The sequence below is a fragment of the Octopus bimaculoides genome, chromosome 6 (genome assembly GCF_046866305.1).
Source record: "Octopus bimaculoides isolate indiv1 chromosome 6, ASM4686630v1, whole genome shotgun sequence".
Taxonomy (NCBI): Eukaryota; Metazoa; Mollusca; class Cephalopoda; order Octopoda; family Octopodidae; genus Octopus; species Octopus bimaculoides.
Genome location: NC_142933.1, coordinates 89087980 through 89108163, shown reverse-complemented (window position 1 = coordinate 89108163; position 20184 = coordinate 89087980). Strand labels below are relative to the sequence as shown.

General features: G+C 35.2%; 1 protein-coding gene across 17 annotated transcripts in view; it reads left to right on the top strand.

Moving 5' to 3' along the window:
- LOC106869356 (LIM and SH3 domain protein F42H10.3) overlaps window positions 1–20184 on the top strand; it is a 156804-nt gene that overhangs the window by 58133 nt on the left and 78487 nt on the right. For all 17 annotated transcript variants that reach the window (XM_089354227.1, XM_089354229.1, XM_089354220.1 and 14 more), the window contains exon 2: window positions 4530–4624. In XM_089354227.1, the coding sequence (XP_089210353.1) occupies window positions 4530–4624 (95 nt within the window). The remainder of the gene's footprint in view (window positions 1–4529; window positions 4625–20184) is intronic.

Below are 20184 nucleotides of genomic sequence, written 5' to 3'. Positions count from 1 at the left end.
TGCATCTTTCTTTCTAATGAAGACTTTTAATGATATCAAACTTGTGTTTGGTATTATGTGCGTGCGTGTGTGTGTGGTGTGGTGTGGTGTGGTGGGGTGGGTGGGTGTGTTTAGATACATTTTGTGTGTGGGTGTGTTTGGCATATTGTGTGTGGTCATTAGGCTTCAATTATGAACTTCTGAAATGTCTTGCTTTTGAGCGAGTTAACTAAATTTGTGTGTTGTGGATAAATCAACTGTTCCTAGATGACTGAATTAATATATTGTCACGTAGTCTAGTGCCCCTCTGTCTGGTTAGTAATAGGAACCTATTGTCAAACTACAATAGCTTTTAAGTTCTGCATCAATTTGGTTATTAATGTTCTACATCACATTCACAACAACTGGGGCATTGACTTAGCTTTCAGATTCTAAAAGTTTACAAGGTCAATATTTACAATATTGAATTTGAGGTCAGTTCTTTTTTTTTTTTTTTTTTTTGGTTCCTATTCCAGAGAACAATATCTATTTATTGTTGTTTGCAATTAATAGCCATTTTTCTTTGCATAGTTCATCTCTCTCTCTCTCTCCTTTTTTTTATGACTCCCCAGGTCAACCCTGATCAAACACTCATAATGGAAGACATTCCCAATGAAGCCTTTCCCATTTTTTTTTCTTTTTTGGCATGCACACACACACACACATACACATGTGATGGTCTTTTTTCTGTTTCGTCTACAAAATCTACTCAAAAGTCGATGGGCTTCTTTCAGTTTCCATCTACCAAATCCACTCACAAGGTTTTGGTTGGCCCGAGGCTATAGTAGAAGACAATTGCCCAGGGTGCCACGCAGTGGGACTGAACCCGGAACCCTGTGGTTCATAAGCAAGCTACTTACCACACAGCCTGAACATCTTGAGAGAAAAGCTGAACATTAGAAGCATCAGTTGTGGTGTGCAAGAGAGACGATTGCGCTGGTATGGACATGTGGTGAGAATGGATGAGGATAGCTGCGTGAAAAAGTGCCACACCCTAACAGTTGAGGGAACCCGTGGAAGAGGTAGGCCCAGGAAGACCTGGGCTGAGGTGGTGAGGCAAGACCTTCGTACATTGGGCCTCACCGAGGCGATGACTACTGACCGAGACCTTTGGAAATGTGCTGTGCGTGAGAAGACCCGGCAAGCCAATTAAGATCGTTGCCAGTGCCCCTGGACTGGCTCTTGTGCGGGTGGCACATGAGATGCACCATTTTGAGCGTGGCCGTTGCCAGTACCGCCTGACTGGCTCCCGTAGGATTTTCGAGTGAGATCGTTGCCAGTGCCCCTGGACTGGCTTGTGCGGGTGGCACATAAAAGACACCATTTCGAGCGTGGCCGTTTTTGTGCGGGTGACACGTAAAAGCACCCACTACACTCTTTGAGTGGTTGGCGTTAGGAAGGGCATCCAGCTGTAGAAACTCTGCCAAATTAGATTGGAGCCTGGTGTTGCCATCCGGTTTCACCAGTCCTCAGTCAAATCGTCCAACCCATGCTAGCATGGAAAGCGGACGTTAAACGATGATGATGATGATGATGATAGACACACACACATATATATCTTCATCATTTTGAAAAAAGTGAAATGGGTAAGAATATTAGGAATAATGAGTCATCTACTGATTTATAATTCTACCAAATTTTACCAACAAATACATAAACCCTGGCTGGATTCCATATTATGTCAGAAGGCTTGTGACCAGGTATAATTGTTGGTTGTCACTATAAATGTTAGTAGTCATAGTTAAAATTATTTGTCCTTGCTGTTGTCCCAAACGTCTGCAGTATTTAACAGAATTCACTGTCACTATACTTGTTAGTTCTGTTCTGAATGATGGCTCGCTTGGCCAAAATTCAGTTTAGATGTTAATTGACTATAATTATTGTGGTGTTGCCAAGTCGTGATGATTCTTGTAGCCAAAATGGTATTGAACACATAGATGTTGTTTAATTTTGTTTCCTCCTCAACCAATATAGGAAGGTGTCCTTGTTTTAAGGTATGAACTGGTTGAGGTATCTCTATATCTGAATACAGTTTCTAGGCACGGGGGGGGGGGGTATGGGAATATTTAATTCTAACATAGGAAAATAATACAATCCATGTTAAGCTGTTTGCTCTTACTCTACAGCTTGGATCAGTGAGAGCTTCACCATGAACAGGGTACCCTCACATAGAGAAATTCAAATACTGAACATCCAGACTGGCTTGCTAATTATTTTATAGGCTTGTCCAGCTGTTGTAACTCTCTGCCCTATTGTTTACTAAGACTGTTGCTGTGATTCTCATTAACTGTTCTTTTGTTAGAGTTGGTCATTGGGAAATATTTAGCTAAGCAGCTCCCCACTTTTAAAAAGAAAAGAAGAAAATAAAAACACTTGGACTTATTGCTTAACTCCCCATCTCTTTCTGTTATATCTTTCATTAGTAAGAGTAGGTGTGTGCATGCACGTGCATACACACCCTCTCTTTTTTTCTTTATATTAGTTAGAACAGGTTACTTACTCTGTGTCACACATGTGTGCATGCATACCATTTACTTTCACACATTACTCATTCTTGAAACAAATTTAATGAAACAAAAAGAAATTCTGTGATTGCTTCGTGAGTGTGGATCATACTGAAACAGTGATTCTGTTATTGCCTGTGATACTACCATGTTGTGTAGCAATCCTATTAATGTAGATTGCAGTAATTGAGGTACTGAAATATTATTAAAAAAAATCAAACTATGCAGTATTATAATACACTTCCTTTCATTAACTTCTGTGTCATTAATGTTGAACCAGTACTAGACAAGTCTTTTGCTTGGTTGAGGATGTTTTGTATTTATATCTTGTTTGCATGGGTTGAACATGTTTTAACAATATATATTGGTGGAAAATTGTGTGTGTGTGCATGTGGTTGCTATTAACTGTCATATGTCCAAATTAGGTCAAATACGTTTTTCTCAATATTTAATTTTGCTTGGAATAGTTGTTTTGTTTTTTTTTGTCAAACTATTGTATCTCCAGCTGCTTCAGATGCCAAGATATGAAAATTGTCAAAATATCGTACAATGGCCTGGCATTTTCCAAAAGTGTAGAAAGTCCTACATGCTACAGTTTTGCAAAAATATTTCTGACTGAAAATATCATACATGCATGGAGTTACTATTTTATGCACCCAACAAACTATAATTGTTATGAAACTGTTGCTAATGTAAAAAGAAACGAAATGGTGAAACTATTTTTTTCATTTTCTGAAAAAGCAACGTTTTGGACTTACAACACTTTTGCATAATAGCAACAATATATTACTTGTTTCAATCATAGGACTGGCTATGCTGGGGTACCCCTCAAACAGTTTGCTAGAACAAATTCAGTACTTACTTTTTAAGTCTGACACTTACTCTTTCAGTCTTTTTTACGGAACTGCTAAGTTACAAAGACATAAACAAACAAACACTGGTTGTGAAGGGGTAAGCTGGAGGGAACACAAAGACACAAACACATACACATATATATATATACAACAAGCAGTTGTCAATTATACAATGTCGTAGCTACTTATAGAATCTCTTTGATCCTATGCTACCTTTATGCAGCTAAGTAGGTCATTGGCAGTTAAATACCTTAGTCAGAGGCACATTTCAGCCCTGGTAACTGGATATGGAGTGCTAGCCCCTTTGGTGGTTATCTTGTAGGCACTATCAAGTCATTATTATCATTGTCTGTTTTTCCATGCTAGCATGGGTTGAATGAGTCTGCCTCATTTCTCTATCACCTGACTCACACAATAAAGGAGATTAGCAATCCCCATTGCTGTGTATGACTTTTGTTTTCCCTTTTGGCTTTGTTTTTATGGCTGGATGCTTTTCTCATCATCAACCATTTTTACAGAATGGATTGGGTGCATTTTATACCACTGACATGAAAAAGGTTCTCTGCCATAACAACTCAGCCATTGCATATAAATTAATTTTTATTCTGTTCTACATAAAACAAGTTGATTGAGTGCAGCGGTAAAATTTCCAAATTATTGCTTGATAATATTGCATTCAGAACCTATTGACTTATGCATCGTATTTTGTGTAAGTCTTTTGCATTTTTTAATAAGCTTTCATATTTCATCTCTATGTATGAACGTGTCTGTGAGTACAGTTCGAAACACTGTCAGAACACATCATACAACATTTACTGTATAAAAGTTTTCCTGCATTTATTTGTTTGTAATTGTAATGCTGTTAATAGTAAAAGCATTATGGAGGAAAGTAAAAAGTAATTATCTCATTACATATCAGTTTGATTGATTAGTAATGGTTTGTAATTTACTATTATTTTGTTATTATATTTGATGAAATATTTTATAAATATTTTTTACAGACAATTCATAACAGATAATTTACGATATTAAAAACTTATTTCTAATTGTTACTGCAATGTATGTTTTTGTTCATCAATTGTACATTATTTCAAAGAATAATTTATTTAATATGATTATTTTAAAAATAATAATGTAATGTGATGTTTTTCAGGTATGGCACAAAAGTTGCTTCAAATGCGAAGTCTGTGGAATGACCTTAAATATGAAGAATTACAAGGGATATGACAAAAAACCTTTTTGTGTGGCGTAAGTATTCTATTCTATAACAAACATCTTTGCCCAGGTTTCCAATTTTATCATCCAGTTCCTCTTATTTGTAGAAGAGATAGTATGTCTTGCTAGGATATCTTACCCTTTTGGACATTTCCTTCTAACATATGATATGGGTGCAGGTGTGGCTGTGTGGTAAGGAGTTTACTTCTTGATCACATGGTTCCGGGTTCAGTCCCACTGCATGGTACCTTCAATAAATTTCTCCTGCTATAGCTCTGGGCTGACCAAATCCTAATAAGTGATATGGTAGATAAAGGTTGACTTTGCCTTTCATCCTTTTGTGGTCAATAAATTAAGTACCAGTTGCTTACTGGGGTCGGTCTAATCGACTGGCTCCCTCCCCCAGAAATGTTGGGCCTTGTGCCTAGAGTAGAAAAGAATGTAAATAATGTTTACAAATAATTATTATCCTTAAAAATATTCCTTTCACTGTAATTTAATTTAAAACAAAATTTGTTCTTCATTTGTGCTTTGTTAGTCAACTTTCAAATACATCTTTTATCAACATACCTGCCCCTTTTTTTTTCTTGAAGTCTGGTTTCTACTCATCTTGAATGCCTTTCGGATATAAACTACTATCGATCAGATGTTACCAATAGAACAGTCTTCATAGTGTTTTTTTTTTTTTTTGTGGTTTCTTGGCATTTAAAGAATCATAACTTTGTTTCTAAAAAAATACCTATCTTTTGGAAAAATTGGTAGCATTTCTTTAAAGCAAGTAGGATGATGGTATAAGAGTGAAAACAAATGTCCATTAAGTCTTGAGGGAATTTAATTGTTAGCTTTGGTCATAGTCATGTATTAAACAAATGAGATACATCCATTAAACAGATTAGATACCTTTCCCTCTGGATAAGATAAGACACTATTCCAAGATGGTCTGATTCCTATTTCTAGCAGCTTGCTAAATGTTGGTGTGTTGAATTAAGAGTGCCTCTAACTTCACAAATTCTGCAGTAAATTTGAACTCAAAAGACTTATGAGTCAAAAGTGAACAGCATACCTGTGTATGTGCTGTTGTTACTGCATGACTATGTATATGTTGTTGTCAGTGTGTGATTAAGTTAAGTCTGGCAATGGTTTCATAATAAAATAGCTTTCAAATTCATGGCTGATGATGCTTAGAAGTGTTGAAGAAGAAAACTCATTCATTGAAAAATTCAAACTACTTCTGTTTTCTATTAGCTTTCCTATTACATTTGTTATCTGGATAAGTGTGGTATTAATTCAAAAGGTTGATTTTTACTCTTGTTCACTTGAGCCTGTCAATGTTTTGTTTCTTTTCTTTCATTTTGTTTTTCTTCATTTAGTTCTTTAGTAGAGAGCAAGATCTCTATCAAATATTAACTCAATATAAAATAATGGTAGATTCTGCTTGTTTCATTTTATCTCTTTATTTACTGTTGGCATATTTGATTTCCACAGGGTTCAATAAATGAAAATGATGTGAAGAGCCCAGTCATGTAGACAAGCTAAAATAGACTTTTATGTTCCTTCTGATTAGAATAATAATAAACTAATAGATATTTTATTTTTTGTATACATGTTTTTATGCATAGAAATGAGATGTAGATTTGGATAGGAATTGTAAAAAAATAACAATGAAATACAGTGTACAATTTTTAGCAGTTGAACATTTGACAGTTAAACAATATTGCTGGGGTGAGGGGGAGGGGTGTGTGTGTGCAGCTTGTGATGATGCAAAGCATGCTATTTTGTGTTGTTTGTAATTTATTATGAGAAGATTTGAGAGCTCAGACAAAACCGGTATAATCCATGACAGATTTCATTGTTTAAAGACAATGAAACTAAAATACTCAAAATAAATGAGCACTTGGACATGCAAGATACACCATTCATTTACACAAGACCCAACCCACATAGTTCCTGTCACATGTAAAATTACCCTCAAATGTCCAAGCACATAACATCATAAGAACACTACTTTTCATTCACATAATTTAGACAAATGCAAAAATCACCATGCATAAAAATAATAACAGCATTAGTAATCTTGTTAATACTAATCACACCACCAGAAGTAAGTGCAGAAGAACAGTAGTAATTATTGTATTCCAACAAAGTTTATCTTCTCTGCCTCCACTTTGGCAGCCACTACATTATTCCTATTGTAAACCCAGGGGAATAGATTAGAGAGGAAAGAAAATACATGCCCAGACTGTCACACTGTCCTCCATATAATAAAGTATCTTTCCATGGGTTAGACTGTGTGTTATATAGGGCATTTGATCTGTGGATTATATTTAGTTTAACCTACAGCCTATGAGCCAACAAGGGAGTCTGTACATCAGGGGCCAGGAAAGTGATCAGTATTGGCCTCTGGGGTCCTATGTGGCTCTCCAAGGGATTGATAAACACCTGAAATGATTTTGAAGTTTTAAATGTATTTGATTTTTATCAATATGACTGAATTTTTATTGTTCTTTATCAGTTTCAGTAAATATTTTTCATTAAATCTATTTTAAATTTACCTATTAAAAAGCAGTAATCACACACGCACGCACACACACACACACACACACACACACACACACACATGCTGTGTGGGGACCAGCTTGTCAAAAAGTCATAAAAAGCAACTAAAAGAGGTTTGCACTCTAACCTTGTAAAACCCTCACCAGCAATGACAACCCAATCAGAGCCATGGGTTTTGGAGGGTTGTCACCTGAGTGGTGTAAAGGTGTCATCTGCCAGGAATAGGGATTCACCAACAAATGGTGGATGCAGCAATGCGCTGTTATACTACTACTACTACTACTACTGCTGCTGCTGCTGCTGCTGCTACTACTACTACTACTGCTGACACAAAAGGATGAAAGAATTGTTCTTAAACCAAGAAGTTTTTTATTGTATTTTCTCATTACTCTTTTTTTTACTCTTTTACTTGTTTCAGTCATTTGACTGTGGCCATGCTGGAGCACCGCCTTTAGTTGAGCAAATCAACCCCAGGACTTATTCTTTGTAAGCCTACTACTTATTCTATTGGTCTCTTGCCGAACTGCTAAGTTATGGGGGTGTAAACACACCACCATCGGTTGTCAAGCAATGTTGGGGGGACAAACACAGACACACAAACATATAGAGACACACACACACACACACACACACACACACACACACACACACACACACACACACACACACATATATATATACGACAGGCTTCTTTCAGTTTCTGTCTATCAAATCCACTCATAAGGCTTTGGTCGACCCGAGGCTATAGTAGAAGACACTTGCCCAAGGTGCCACGCAGTGGGAATGAACCCGGAACCATGTGGTTTGTAAGCAAGCTACTTACCACACAGCCACTCCTATTTAAAAAATTTTAATTTAGAACTTTGTGATGGGAGTTTTAAAAGTTATCAATGATTCTGTGAAATGGTTGGTGATATGAGATATTTACTGAAACTTGCTCAATATAGTTGCTTTCCCTGCTAGAAATAGTAGTCAAATCTCCTTTAAATCATATTCTACAATTTTACTGCAAGGATACATTGGACAATATAAGTCTGGATGTACAAAAAAATGAGGTTTTCAAAGCAGGAATGCTTTTGATCATAAGTTCTGCTTGTTAAGTCTGTACTGAGGTTATAAAAACAAATTTGTGACAGGAGTCTGCTACACAACTTCATTTTCACACACTAGCTAGTTAGAAATACCATTCTGTATTGATAGATGAATGAAGATGGAGTTAATAAAAAATATATGAATTGGTTCTGGTGTCTGGCAGTAAATAATGAACTGGAAAAGAACGTTGAGTAAATATGAATTTGATGTTTAATTTAATTGAGCATGAATGAAATAGCCAGCCAAACATCATTGTTGGCAGGGGTTGGGGTGATGCCTTCAACAGATGCTTATATGGTAATTGGTATTAACCCTTGAAACAACTATTACCCCTGTAATTCTTTACAGAACATCCTACAAAATATTCTGTAGAGTAAAACTGGTTCTAGTTTTGATAATTTGAGGAGTAAAATTATAAGCCTCATTGTTGTTAGGTTGTTATTGTTTAGCTCGAAAACAGGGTTGACTGAGCAGACTTATGATCAAAGACATGCTGGCCATGACCATCCTGTCATTTTCTTAGGCATTGCATAAATGTGTCTGTTTCTTTTCAAGTTGGTAGGGTGTCATTTTAGAAAGATTTGGCTGTTATTTCTAGCAATTCAATTGATCATGTAAAACAGTGGTTCTCAACTGTGGTCCATATAAGACTTTTGGGGGTCCTCACAACAAAATAATAAATTAGGGATCCACAATAGTATTTTAAGGGCCCCTGAAAAAATTTCGATTTAGATGTATGTATTGGTATTTATTGCAAGAAACAGCTAGGTTTCTTTCTCTAACATTTTACATAGTTTAACTTACACAAGTTTGTGTGAATAACAAAATAGGAATTTTGAAAGAAGTTTCTATAAAACCAATTTTTCAACATCAAATGGCTATTGGGGCATACCAGAATAAAATAGTAATCAAAGGGATCCATAGATAAAAAATGGTTGAGAACTCGTGATGTGAAGGCTCTCATTTGCTCATCATGTGTGTAAATAAATAGTAATAAGTCTCATAAATCCAAAATACTGTTGGGACTATGGAAAAGTAGGACAAGTTGTCCTCAGAGCTGAGTCCTCATCTAAAATTAAATATTGTGATATACCAAAAATGTATGACTAAATATTATAGATCAGATGTTTCATATTGAAGTGGACTGGACCTCTTCCTGGTAACTATTTTACAAGTGTGTGAATTGGCCTTCAAAGTTGCAGCACTTTTCCTACAAACAATGCAACTATGATAGGAGACGAACTCCTATAATAGTAGTCCAACACCCAATTGCCTTGGTCAGTTGAAAAAAAATATAAAATAACTGTTTTTTGAATACACTCTAAACACTGCTAATCATTTGTTGTTTTGCCAGGGTGATGCCATTCAGTACTTTCATTGATTCTGTTGACTTTAAAGAGCATTAACTAATTCTATTTCCAAAATTTTGGCATCTTTTGTTGTTTCCTTATCAGGTACCTTTAAAATTAGTTTCAAGCACATTTTCCCTCTTTTTAGATAAGAAAATAGCACCAACTTGTCTTTTAAGTCTGTAATCCTTTATTAAAGCTATGAATCTTAAACTGAACTGGCTATAGAAAGTAAACAATTTTTTTGTTGTCTCATGTTAAAAATTCCTAAAATTTAATTTCTTCCTGCTATCTTACTACTCAGAGTTGTTGTTGTTATTATTATTATTATTATTATTATTATTGTCTTTTAAAGAATCTAAACAACCCCTTTTCAAGTAGCGAAATGTTCTAAAGATTGAATAAAATATAAACATTTTTGAAGATATGGAGGGAAGGTTTTTTTTAAAAAATTATTTCAAGATTGATAGTTATTTTTAAAAATCTTTATTAAATTTCCTAAATTAATGTGCAATAAGTTTATCTTTATTGGAAGAACTGTGGAAAATAATTTCTAAAATATAGATGTTTTAATCATGGTATGTTGTGTAAGCTATGTGACATAGCAGTAAATTCAAAGCAAAATCAGAGTTCTATTAAACTTTACTAAACATCTTTGTGAAAAGCATGAGAATAGGAGAATGTCTATGTGGAGAATAGGAAATTATCATGATTTCCTATCCTCCTTCCTTTAAAACCTTAAGATTTCATACTAATTAAGAAATTGCTATTCTCATCATTAGCTCTCATGTGTTGTGAATTATTACCCAACTCTAGGCAGCATTATGTTTCTGTCCAAGATACTTTAATCATAGTAACATCAATTTTACTAAGCATTCTTGTTCCCTCCATATTTCTGGTCAGTGAAGTGTAATGATCTCCATCAGTCATCTTAAAAACCTCTGTTTGTAATATGTGACATATATTGATGTCTGTGAGGAATTCTTTATAGTGTGGCTGTGTGGTAAGAAGTTTGTTTCCCAGCTGCGTGATTTTAGTTTTAGTCCCAGCTGTGTGGCATGCTGGGCAAGTATTTTCTCCTATAGTCTCAGGCCAACCAAGGTTTTTTTGAATAGACTTAGTAGGCAAAAACTGAAAGAAGCCCATTTTGTATATGTGTGTGTGTGTGTGTGTGTGTGTGTGTGTGTGTGTGTGTGTGTGTGTGTGTGTGTGTGTGTGTGTGTGTTACTACCTCTTTGCCTTGACATTGCTTGATAGTTGTAAATGAGTGTCGCTGTCATGCAAGCAGTGTCTTTCATTTCCAATCTTCCATTGAAACATGTCTGGTCGTTAGGAAATATTACCTTATTTGGAAATAGATGAGGTTTGGTGATAGGAAGGGTATCCACCTGTAGAAAAATTCTCCTCAGCTAATTCTGAACAACCCATGCGAGGATGGAAAAGTGGACATTAAAGCAACAATGATAATGGAACATGATAGGTTAAAATTGACCTTACCCACTTCAGGAATCTTTACAACAGCATTTGTCTGTTGGCAAGAATAGGTTTCAAGGATGAATTAAGAAACCCTTTGGGAACAGATTGGGATGACATTTGAGTGTTGTTGCTGCTGTTTGTAATAAGTCTAATTATTCTCTATGATGTCTGGTGGAAATATCTTAAATAAGCAAATTGTCTTGTTTCTGGTAAAATGTCAGCTGCAGAGAAAATGATTTTCTTCAGAAAAATACTATAACTGGAAAACAATTATTCCTTTTCTTGTTTTTAACTAAAATATAATTTTGACTTTGTTATTTGATACTGGCACTACTGGAATATAGTTCTAACAAGAATTATGCAACAGCTCTATATAATGGTTTCAAATTTTGGTACAAGGCCAGCAATTTCGGGGGATGGGATTAGTTGATTACTTTGGCCCCATTATTCAACTGGTACTTATTTTATCGATCTCAAATAGATGAAAAACAAAGTTCAGCTTGACAGAATTTAAACTCAGAACAAAGATGGACGAAATGCCTCTATTTTAAAGTTTCGACTGTAAATGATAACTCTTGGTAAGCTAGTAAGCCAGTTATTTACTTGGGTTTTTTTCTTTAATGATTTAATAGGTTTCCTTTGGAGTTATTGCATATTACGTTAAGTATTTTTTAAACTTGTGATTATCATGCTTTTGGAATCGGTTTATAGGTAGATATCTAATGCTGTTTATTTAACTTGCTTCGTTAAGAATTAATCGTGTGTAATTATTATTTGGCATTTTAAATGGCTCATCACTTCTTTTCGGTAAGGCAACTTATGCTGTTATTTTGATCAAATTATAGCATAATTATTAATGTATGGTAAACACCTCAGGAGCCAATTGTCTGAGATGGAATTATTTTTTATAGCTTTTAGGCTTCATGAAACAATCTATGCTACAAGTTTTATTTATTTATTCATTATTAAAGAAAACAACCTTGCAGAATTTAGATGATTACTGCTCTTGTTTCATTGTCATTTTATTCCTGTTTTCCATGCTGGCATGGGTTGGACAGGTCACCGCAGTCAAAGCCAGTTTTTATTCAACATTAGTGTCTTCATGCATAAGACTACCACATCTTGTGTGTGTGTTTTTAATGGTTTCTATGGATGGATGCTCTTCCTAACACACTTATTTATTCCCAAATTATCACTGGTTTTAATTGTTGGTTTCGTTGTCTATTAAAATTGCAATTATCAAGAAATTCAGAATTAGTGTGTTTTGTACTTATGGAATTTCTGAATCATTGGAAGTATTCAGAACCAAAATTGTGCTTAATTAGTTAAATGACAGTGCGCAATTTACGAGGTCTTTATTTTTAATGCTTTTTTCCTACCAGATGAAGGTATTTCAGAACAAAGCTGATTTTGCTTTTTGACTTCTTGTATTAACTAAATTGCAAACATTGCTTTAATTAAACCTATTTTCTGAAATTAAAGCAGAAAAAAATACTTCACTTTAAATTATAGATTTCAATAAATTAAGATTTTATTTTATTCTAGTTTTGAAATTTCCTGAAGCAAGGTTATACAATTACTAAATTAATAAAACATTTCTTTGCCTGTTATAGAGTAGGCCACTGAGTGTTCAAACATGTAGTTACTCACCTTTACCTCAGTACAAGTTCTGCATTTTGCTCAATTTGTATTGAGCAGATTAATTTTGTAGGTAGTTTGTCCTGATATAACTTAGCAGTTCAGAGTCTGTGAATCATCATCATTTAATGTCCGTTTTCCATGCTGGCATGGGTTGGATGGTTTGACTGAGGACTGGCTGCACCAGGCTCCAAGCCAGTTGGCTGCACCAGGCTCCAAGCCAGTTGGCTGCACCAGGCTCCAATCTGATCTGGCAAGGTTTCTACAGCTGGATACCCTTCCTAATTCCAACCACTCTGAGTGTAGTGAGTGCTTTTAATGTGCCACCGGCACAAGAGCCAGTCAGCCAGCACTGGCATTGATGACGTTCGGATGGTGCTTTTTATGTGCCACCAGCACAGGAGTCAGCTGAGGGCACTGGCATTGACCATGTTTTGATGGTGCTTTTTACATTCCACCGGCATGGGGAGCCAGTCAGGCGGCACTGGCACTGACCCACACTTGAATGATGCTTATTACGTGCCACCAGTACTGGTATTGGCTACGACTACGATTTTAATTTTGATTTTACTTGACTCAATAGGTCTTCTCAAGCACAGCATATCACTTGACGGTTCAAGGGTACCATTTGTAAATAGTATTGTAATGAGATATTTCATTGATCTAGGTTTACAGAATATCACATTGTGTGTGTGTGTGTGTGTGTGTGTGTGTGTGTGTGTGTGTGTGTGTACCAGGTTAAACACTCAAGTAAGTCTCTTCCAAGACTTGAGAACCATTCTATAGATGAAAGAAACCGATATAAATCACTATGTTTACTTAATTGGGTTTCTTTCAAATATGGATTAGCATGGTCATGGAAGATATATAATTTGAGTTTCAGAATGTAGCAGAGAGATAAAAGAGAAACTAGTTTCTATTTGCTATTTTATATAGTTACATTAGTTATGTATCTTTTGTTATCTGTATGATACATTGTGTGTAATCGACTCGTAACTTTAAAGTGAGTCTTTCCAGGAAATTTACATGAATGAAATTGTTACCCAATTTAATTGGGTATCCTTCATCTGTTCCTTTTTAACCCTTTGAAGTCTACTTGGAAATGTTTTTGATTAGCTGCAGGTCAGCCTAACAGAGGTGAGCAGTGATCAAAGACACTCCATCCATGACTTTCTCATATTTCTTCTATAGCGTATTTAGAATTACAATATATGATATATACTTCCTTTTTTTTAAAATGATAGGATGTAATTTCATGGGGATTCTAGACAAGTAGCTGAAAGGAGTTTCTTTTGTTAACTTAACATTAAGTTTATACAGATGGTAGAAGGCTATATTGAATGATTTGTTCACTTTTTGTTTCTTAATTTTTACTTTATGACTCAGAGTCCATAACCTATTTTATCAAACATCAACTCTATCCTATGTATTACATAAAAAGAGCTTTGTTTGTAGAGCAGGCTTTTTTTTCATTTACACTTCAATAAGCAACAGCGCCACATAGGACTTGCATTCCTTTGAGGACTGATAAAATACCCAGTTCTGATAAAACTAATATTTTCATAAAATTGTTTGAAAAACCTGGTGAATCAGAACCCCCTTTTCCATGCTGGCAGGGATTGGACAGATCTTACAGTATCTTATTGCTCATCACAGTCCTTTGTCATCTACCACACATGGAAAGAGAAAACTGCACATCTTTGTTGCACTTGAGCAGTTGTCTGCAACTGAGTCAAAGAGTCTCTTCTACGCTTTGTTTGTGTCTTCCTTCTTGGCACAGTTTTTTTTACAGCATGGGCCAAGTACATTTTATCATACTACTGCCACTAAAGAGGTTGTCTCCTACAAGGTTAAAATGTCTTCCTTATCCTTCATTGCCTTTAAAAAAAAAAACATGAATACAAATGTAGTCCTAGAAATGGTTTGTGCCAGTAATAATTAGCCATCCCTCTGCACTGTAGTGGAACTTAGTTTTTGGACCCATGTTCTTTGTCTGAGAATGAGGAAGAGAGAGACACTGTTAGTGTAAAATCAAAGAGCAAATACTTGGAATGTTAGATTTATAAATCATCATCGTTATCATATGTTTGCTTTCCATGCTGTCATGGATTGGGCTGGTCATTTCTGTTCTCCATTATGGGCCAAGATTCATTTCTGGTCTAGTTTCTATGGCTAGATGCCTTTTCTAGTATTAATCTCTTTACAGAGTGCACTGGGTGTATTTTTTTGTGGCACCATTGTAATGAAGGTTGTTAGGTTCTTAAACAAGACCAAAGGGTTTTCACATCCCTCAGCAGAGTAAAGTGGGTATCTTTTATTGTGGCACTAATACTAAAGAGATTAGGGATGAGAGAATGATGGATAGCAAGAGGTGGATTTATAGTGTGAGTGAGTGATGGATGTTAATACCAAATGGCCAGTGGGAATATAGCTAGAGTACATGAGGTACATGCAGTTCTGGTGTGGACACTTAAGTATATACCTCAAAATCAAGAGTTAGGATAATGAGGATGAGAGAGAGAGACGAGCAGATTGTAGGTGAAAGAGAAGGGTGATGTTGGAGATGTCACACAATCAAAATCTCCCCTCAAAATTTTCTGGCCCTGTACCAAAATTTGAAATCATTGTTGTTGTTGTTCTTCTTCTAACAGAATCTAGTTATGGTTGCCTACTAATATTAATAATATATGGTACCAATTAATATATGGCATCTCATGCATGGTATTGGCTGCTGTGAATCCGATATTAAATCCTATACTGATAAGCAAGGGGAAAAACTGGAGTGCTGTCAAGCTTATATCATTCTGAAGCTTTTTGAGCAATATAAGTGATGAGAAATGGCCCTCAACTGGGAATTGAAACTAGATTGTATATTCAACTCGCCAAGATTTTACCTCTTGATCTGCTCTGCTTGCCACAGCTGATGTATATTAACGAGACAGAGTTTAGTTTTAATGTATTTTTAAGCTGGTAGACATATGCGGTTCGTTTTATTTTGTCTCACTTTTCTTTAAAGCAATTTTCACTTATCTTTTTTATTTGCAAATGTAAACTTTTTTTGTATTGGACTGGAAGAATGTATTAAGTCCTTAGTATAGTAGAAGTCCTTCATCAGATTTCAGATTCCTATTTTATCTTTTAGCTGCTAATGTGGAGTAAAAAAAATAAAACTACGCAAAAAATAAAAACCCCAACTAAATATGAGGTGTTTTACAAACTCTCATTCTGTCCTTTCCCCTTCAGTTTTTGTGACAAAAGTATGTTTGTATGTCACAGGTCAAGATGTGAGCAGTTATGTAGGAAGTTGTTTGAAAAGCACTCTCTCTTTCTTTGCATGAGAGAGAGAGAGAGAGAGAGAGAGAGAGAGAGCGCCAAGATTAGAATAATAAGATATAAACATTACTGTTCTAATTTCCATTGTATATATGGTAAGAAAATTGTGGAAAAGTAAAAATTGAAAACATATTTTGGTAACACGTCTCAGTAATATCCATATTTAGTTAAGGTTTGAATGGACTGGTGGATACACACTTACATGTAGTTTGGTTTAAATGTTTTTGTGTTGGTTTGATCTTTTTTTTTTCTTTTCTAAAGTGGAGGCGTTGGTGGGAGAAGGCTAATTGGATGAGGTGACTACTGAGTTTGAACTGATGCAATGTTGTGATTGGTGGGAAAATGAGGATGTGAATGGATGTCATAAAAGGGTAGCTTATGGGAAAAGGGAATTGGGGGGAACTGTGTAATATGGTGGTGTGGATTTTAAACAGAAAATTAGTAGAGATGTGTGGAAGAGAAAAGGCAAAATGTATTAAGTGAAGTCTTGGTGGTAGTGATGGGGGTATAGCGTAAAAAAAAAATGCTGCAGAGATTGTTGTAGTAGCAGAGAGAGAGAGAGAGAGAGAGATTATTTGGTGGTGGTTGAAATGCTATTAGTGATTTGTGGTAAGATATCAATCAGCTTTATAATGCATCTTTTTTTTTTTTAATGAAGTTAAAAAGTGATCTCCCTTAGTGGGACTTGGGACTGATTAACCCTTTACAATTCAGTTTACTCTGTCAAATGTAATGCTTATTTATTCACATTGTTTTGAATTAATCTCGCATTATCTAATAGTGTTGAGATTTCAATGACGTGATTAATTTTTAGCATGACGTTGTAGGCCAGGTGTGAGAAGCTGGATTTTGCTAGTTTGAACATAAAACTGTTCAAAAACTTTGACCAGATATAGCCTGTTCAACTGCTAAAGTGTTAAAGAGGAATTACAAATGAAGGTGTTCCTAAAGAGGCATTAGATTTATTGGTACTCCTTTCAAGTCTTCTGCAGAGAATGTGACTAGCTGAGTTCAATAATGAATAGCAAAGATTGTTGGGTTTATCCTGTTACTGGCATTAAGTTGTATCTGTGATTCAAATAGCTGAAAGTAGGTATTGAAGGCTAGAAATAGCTTGCTGTTGTTGTTTGTTAGTGCTGGATTCCACTGGTTTCTTCTGGAGGTAAATAGGACTGGTCCTTCATTTATAAATTTCTTTCATTATGAAATCTCAAGTAATTGTTTAAATCAGCTGACAATGAGTGGATTAATGCAAGAATATTGAGGTGGAGGGGATGAAATGAACTAAAAATGTTTGAGAATTACTGGTCCTGCAAGTTTTGGTAGTATTTATATATTTCCCCACTTCTTACAATGTTTCAGATTTTTAGAGAAGAATAATGGGAAGTTGTGACTGTCATGCTTCTCCCCTATTAAGTATATTGAAACTTTCTGATAGACTTGGTTAACTGAGAACAGCAGTGTTCAACAACATTGGACTATAAAATGCTTTTTGCTTAGAAATGAAATTTTTTTTTTTTGCTTCGTTGTGTCTTGTTTATTACTGCTACTTATTTTAGAGACCCTGAAGGGATGACAGTGAAGGATGACTTATGTCACTAAAATAGAAATCAAAAACACTAAATAACAAAGCAAGATTTTGTTTTCTACTAGCTTGAAATAATAAATACTTATTTCATAGTCAACAATCAATAATGATTAGGGAAAATAAGTCCTGTCTATTGCTGGCTGTAGTTTTGACTTGAGTCTTAAGAAAGGAACTAGAAGTTGCTTCACTGGGAATTGAGCTTGCTCCTATTGAATTTAGGTTGAAGAAGACACCAGGATTAAACTCATTAGTATTTGCTTCATTAGTGTTTCAATGTCTTGAAACTCTGCCTCCATATATTGTATAGGTGTTCGATAAAATAAATGCTAGTGTCTGGTTGCCTATATCAGTACTCGATAAACCGTACACATAGCCATTTTATCTTCTTTACCGTTTTATTTGTTCTGGCTATTGGACTGCAGCTATGCTGGGGCACCAACTTAAAGGGTTTATTCAAATTGACCCTAATATTCTATTGTTTTTAAAGTCTGGTATTTATTCTGTTGGTCTCCTTTGTCAAACTGCTAAGTTACAAGAACATAAAAACAAACCAGCACTGGTTGTCAAATGGTGGTGGGCAGGAGTTCACCCCCACCTGCAGATATATATATATATATATATATATATATATATATATATATATATATATATATGATGGTTTTCCATACAATTTCTGTCTACCAAATTCACTCACAAAGCTTTGGTTGACTTGGGGTCATAGTGGAAGACAGTTGCCCAATTCTATATGGTTGCAAAGGGATCTTCTTTACCACACAGCCATATGGTTACCGATGAGATCATAACTTCATTGTATTGTACCCTGAGTAAAAGCTCTGAACAAAAATGGTCAACATCTGTTTCACAGTTGAATGGTTATCAACAACAGGGAAGACATTTAAGTGAGAAAGCAGTTGCTCCAGAAAATATATACTCTTGCTCAAATAAGTATTGTGAAGATAGGTTTAACCTTTTTGATATGGACTTGCTTGAGACTGCTACTGCTTCTAACATACAAAATCTGGTTTTAAGCATTGTGCTTAATGTCATATTTAGATAGAAACATTTGACCGAAAAGGCGGCGAGCTGGCAGAAACGTTAGCACGCCAGGCGAAATGCTTAGCGGTATTTCGTCTGCTGCTACGTTCTGAGTTCAAATTCTGCCGAGGTCGACTTTGCCTTTCATCCTTTCGGGGTCGATAAATTAAGTACCACTTATGCACTGGGGTCGATGTGATCGACTTAATCCCTTTGTCTGTCCTTGTTTGTCCCCTCTATGTTTAGCCCCTTATGGGCAATAAAGAAATAAGAAACATCTGACCTAATAATGCAAGAAACATCAGCCTAATAATGACAAAATTAATTTATTTTACTAAGTCCTGATGAATTGTTGGTTATTTTCAGGATTAATTGAAACACATTGGCAAATATATTTTAATAGAAATATAGACCTTTTTTTTTTTTTATTACAGCTTAAATAAAAGTTAGTAAAACATTGAGTTTAACTCCTCCTATCAAGTATGCTGAGTCAATAGCTCCAGCTAGAATAACATTTGAGATGTAAAAATAATTTTGAAATGACTATCAGGTGTATTTTTAAGAGATTATGCCATTGAAATGGTTGTCTTTGATAAATTATTTCACTCATTGACCCTCTCCTCCTGTCTAAAGTAAGTGTTTTCACACTAATGATGTCTAAACTGTATTAGAACCTTTGTAGCTAAGGACCACTTACATTACATTTAAAATGATGTTTGTCATGAGAAATATCTGAGCAGTATTTAATAGGTTATTTTTTTCTACTTCTAGTTTTAGTGGTTTCCTTTCAAATAAACAGCCGATTCTTTGGACTTTCAGGTTTTGCTGCCATTCTAATTTAATTTATAACTATTTTCATGGTGGAACAAACTTTAACACTATGTTCATGTGTATGCATGTGGTTACTCCTTGTAATATCTGGTCATTGGATTTTCTATAGAAAATCTAATCATACATCCCCTTATGAAATGTTAAGATATTCTGTTGAGAGTTTGTAGTTTTTTACAATGTGTTTTATTTGGGGTAGTGGTGGGGTGGAGAGTTTATTCTTCTTTATTTAAAAAGAAAATTTTTCTCTTCAATATATCTAACTAGTATGACAACATTGTTTACAGTTTCCATTTTTATTCAGAAAGTAACGTTAATACCAGAAATGCCTTGTTTACCAACAGTCTTCACACACACATGCTCCACATCCCCACACGCCACACATGCACAGCACACAGAGAGTAAAGATCTCAAATCAGGATTCAAAAATTTGTTTTGAAATTTGTGAATGTGTATGATATGCAGTATAATTTACTATAATAAACCAGTTCTTGAGCATGAAAAGCATTGTTTGAAGTATTCAGGAGAGCAAGGACATGAAATGCAAATAAATGCTACATATCTCATGAGTTTGATAATGAAAAGAGTCAGTCAGTCAGGTAAAAAAAGGAAGGCAGGAAAACAAGAAATTGAATGAGATCAAGTGATGGCAAAATTCTTCCAAACAAGCTCTCAGTTCATAGGTTGTGAGTTAATTT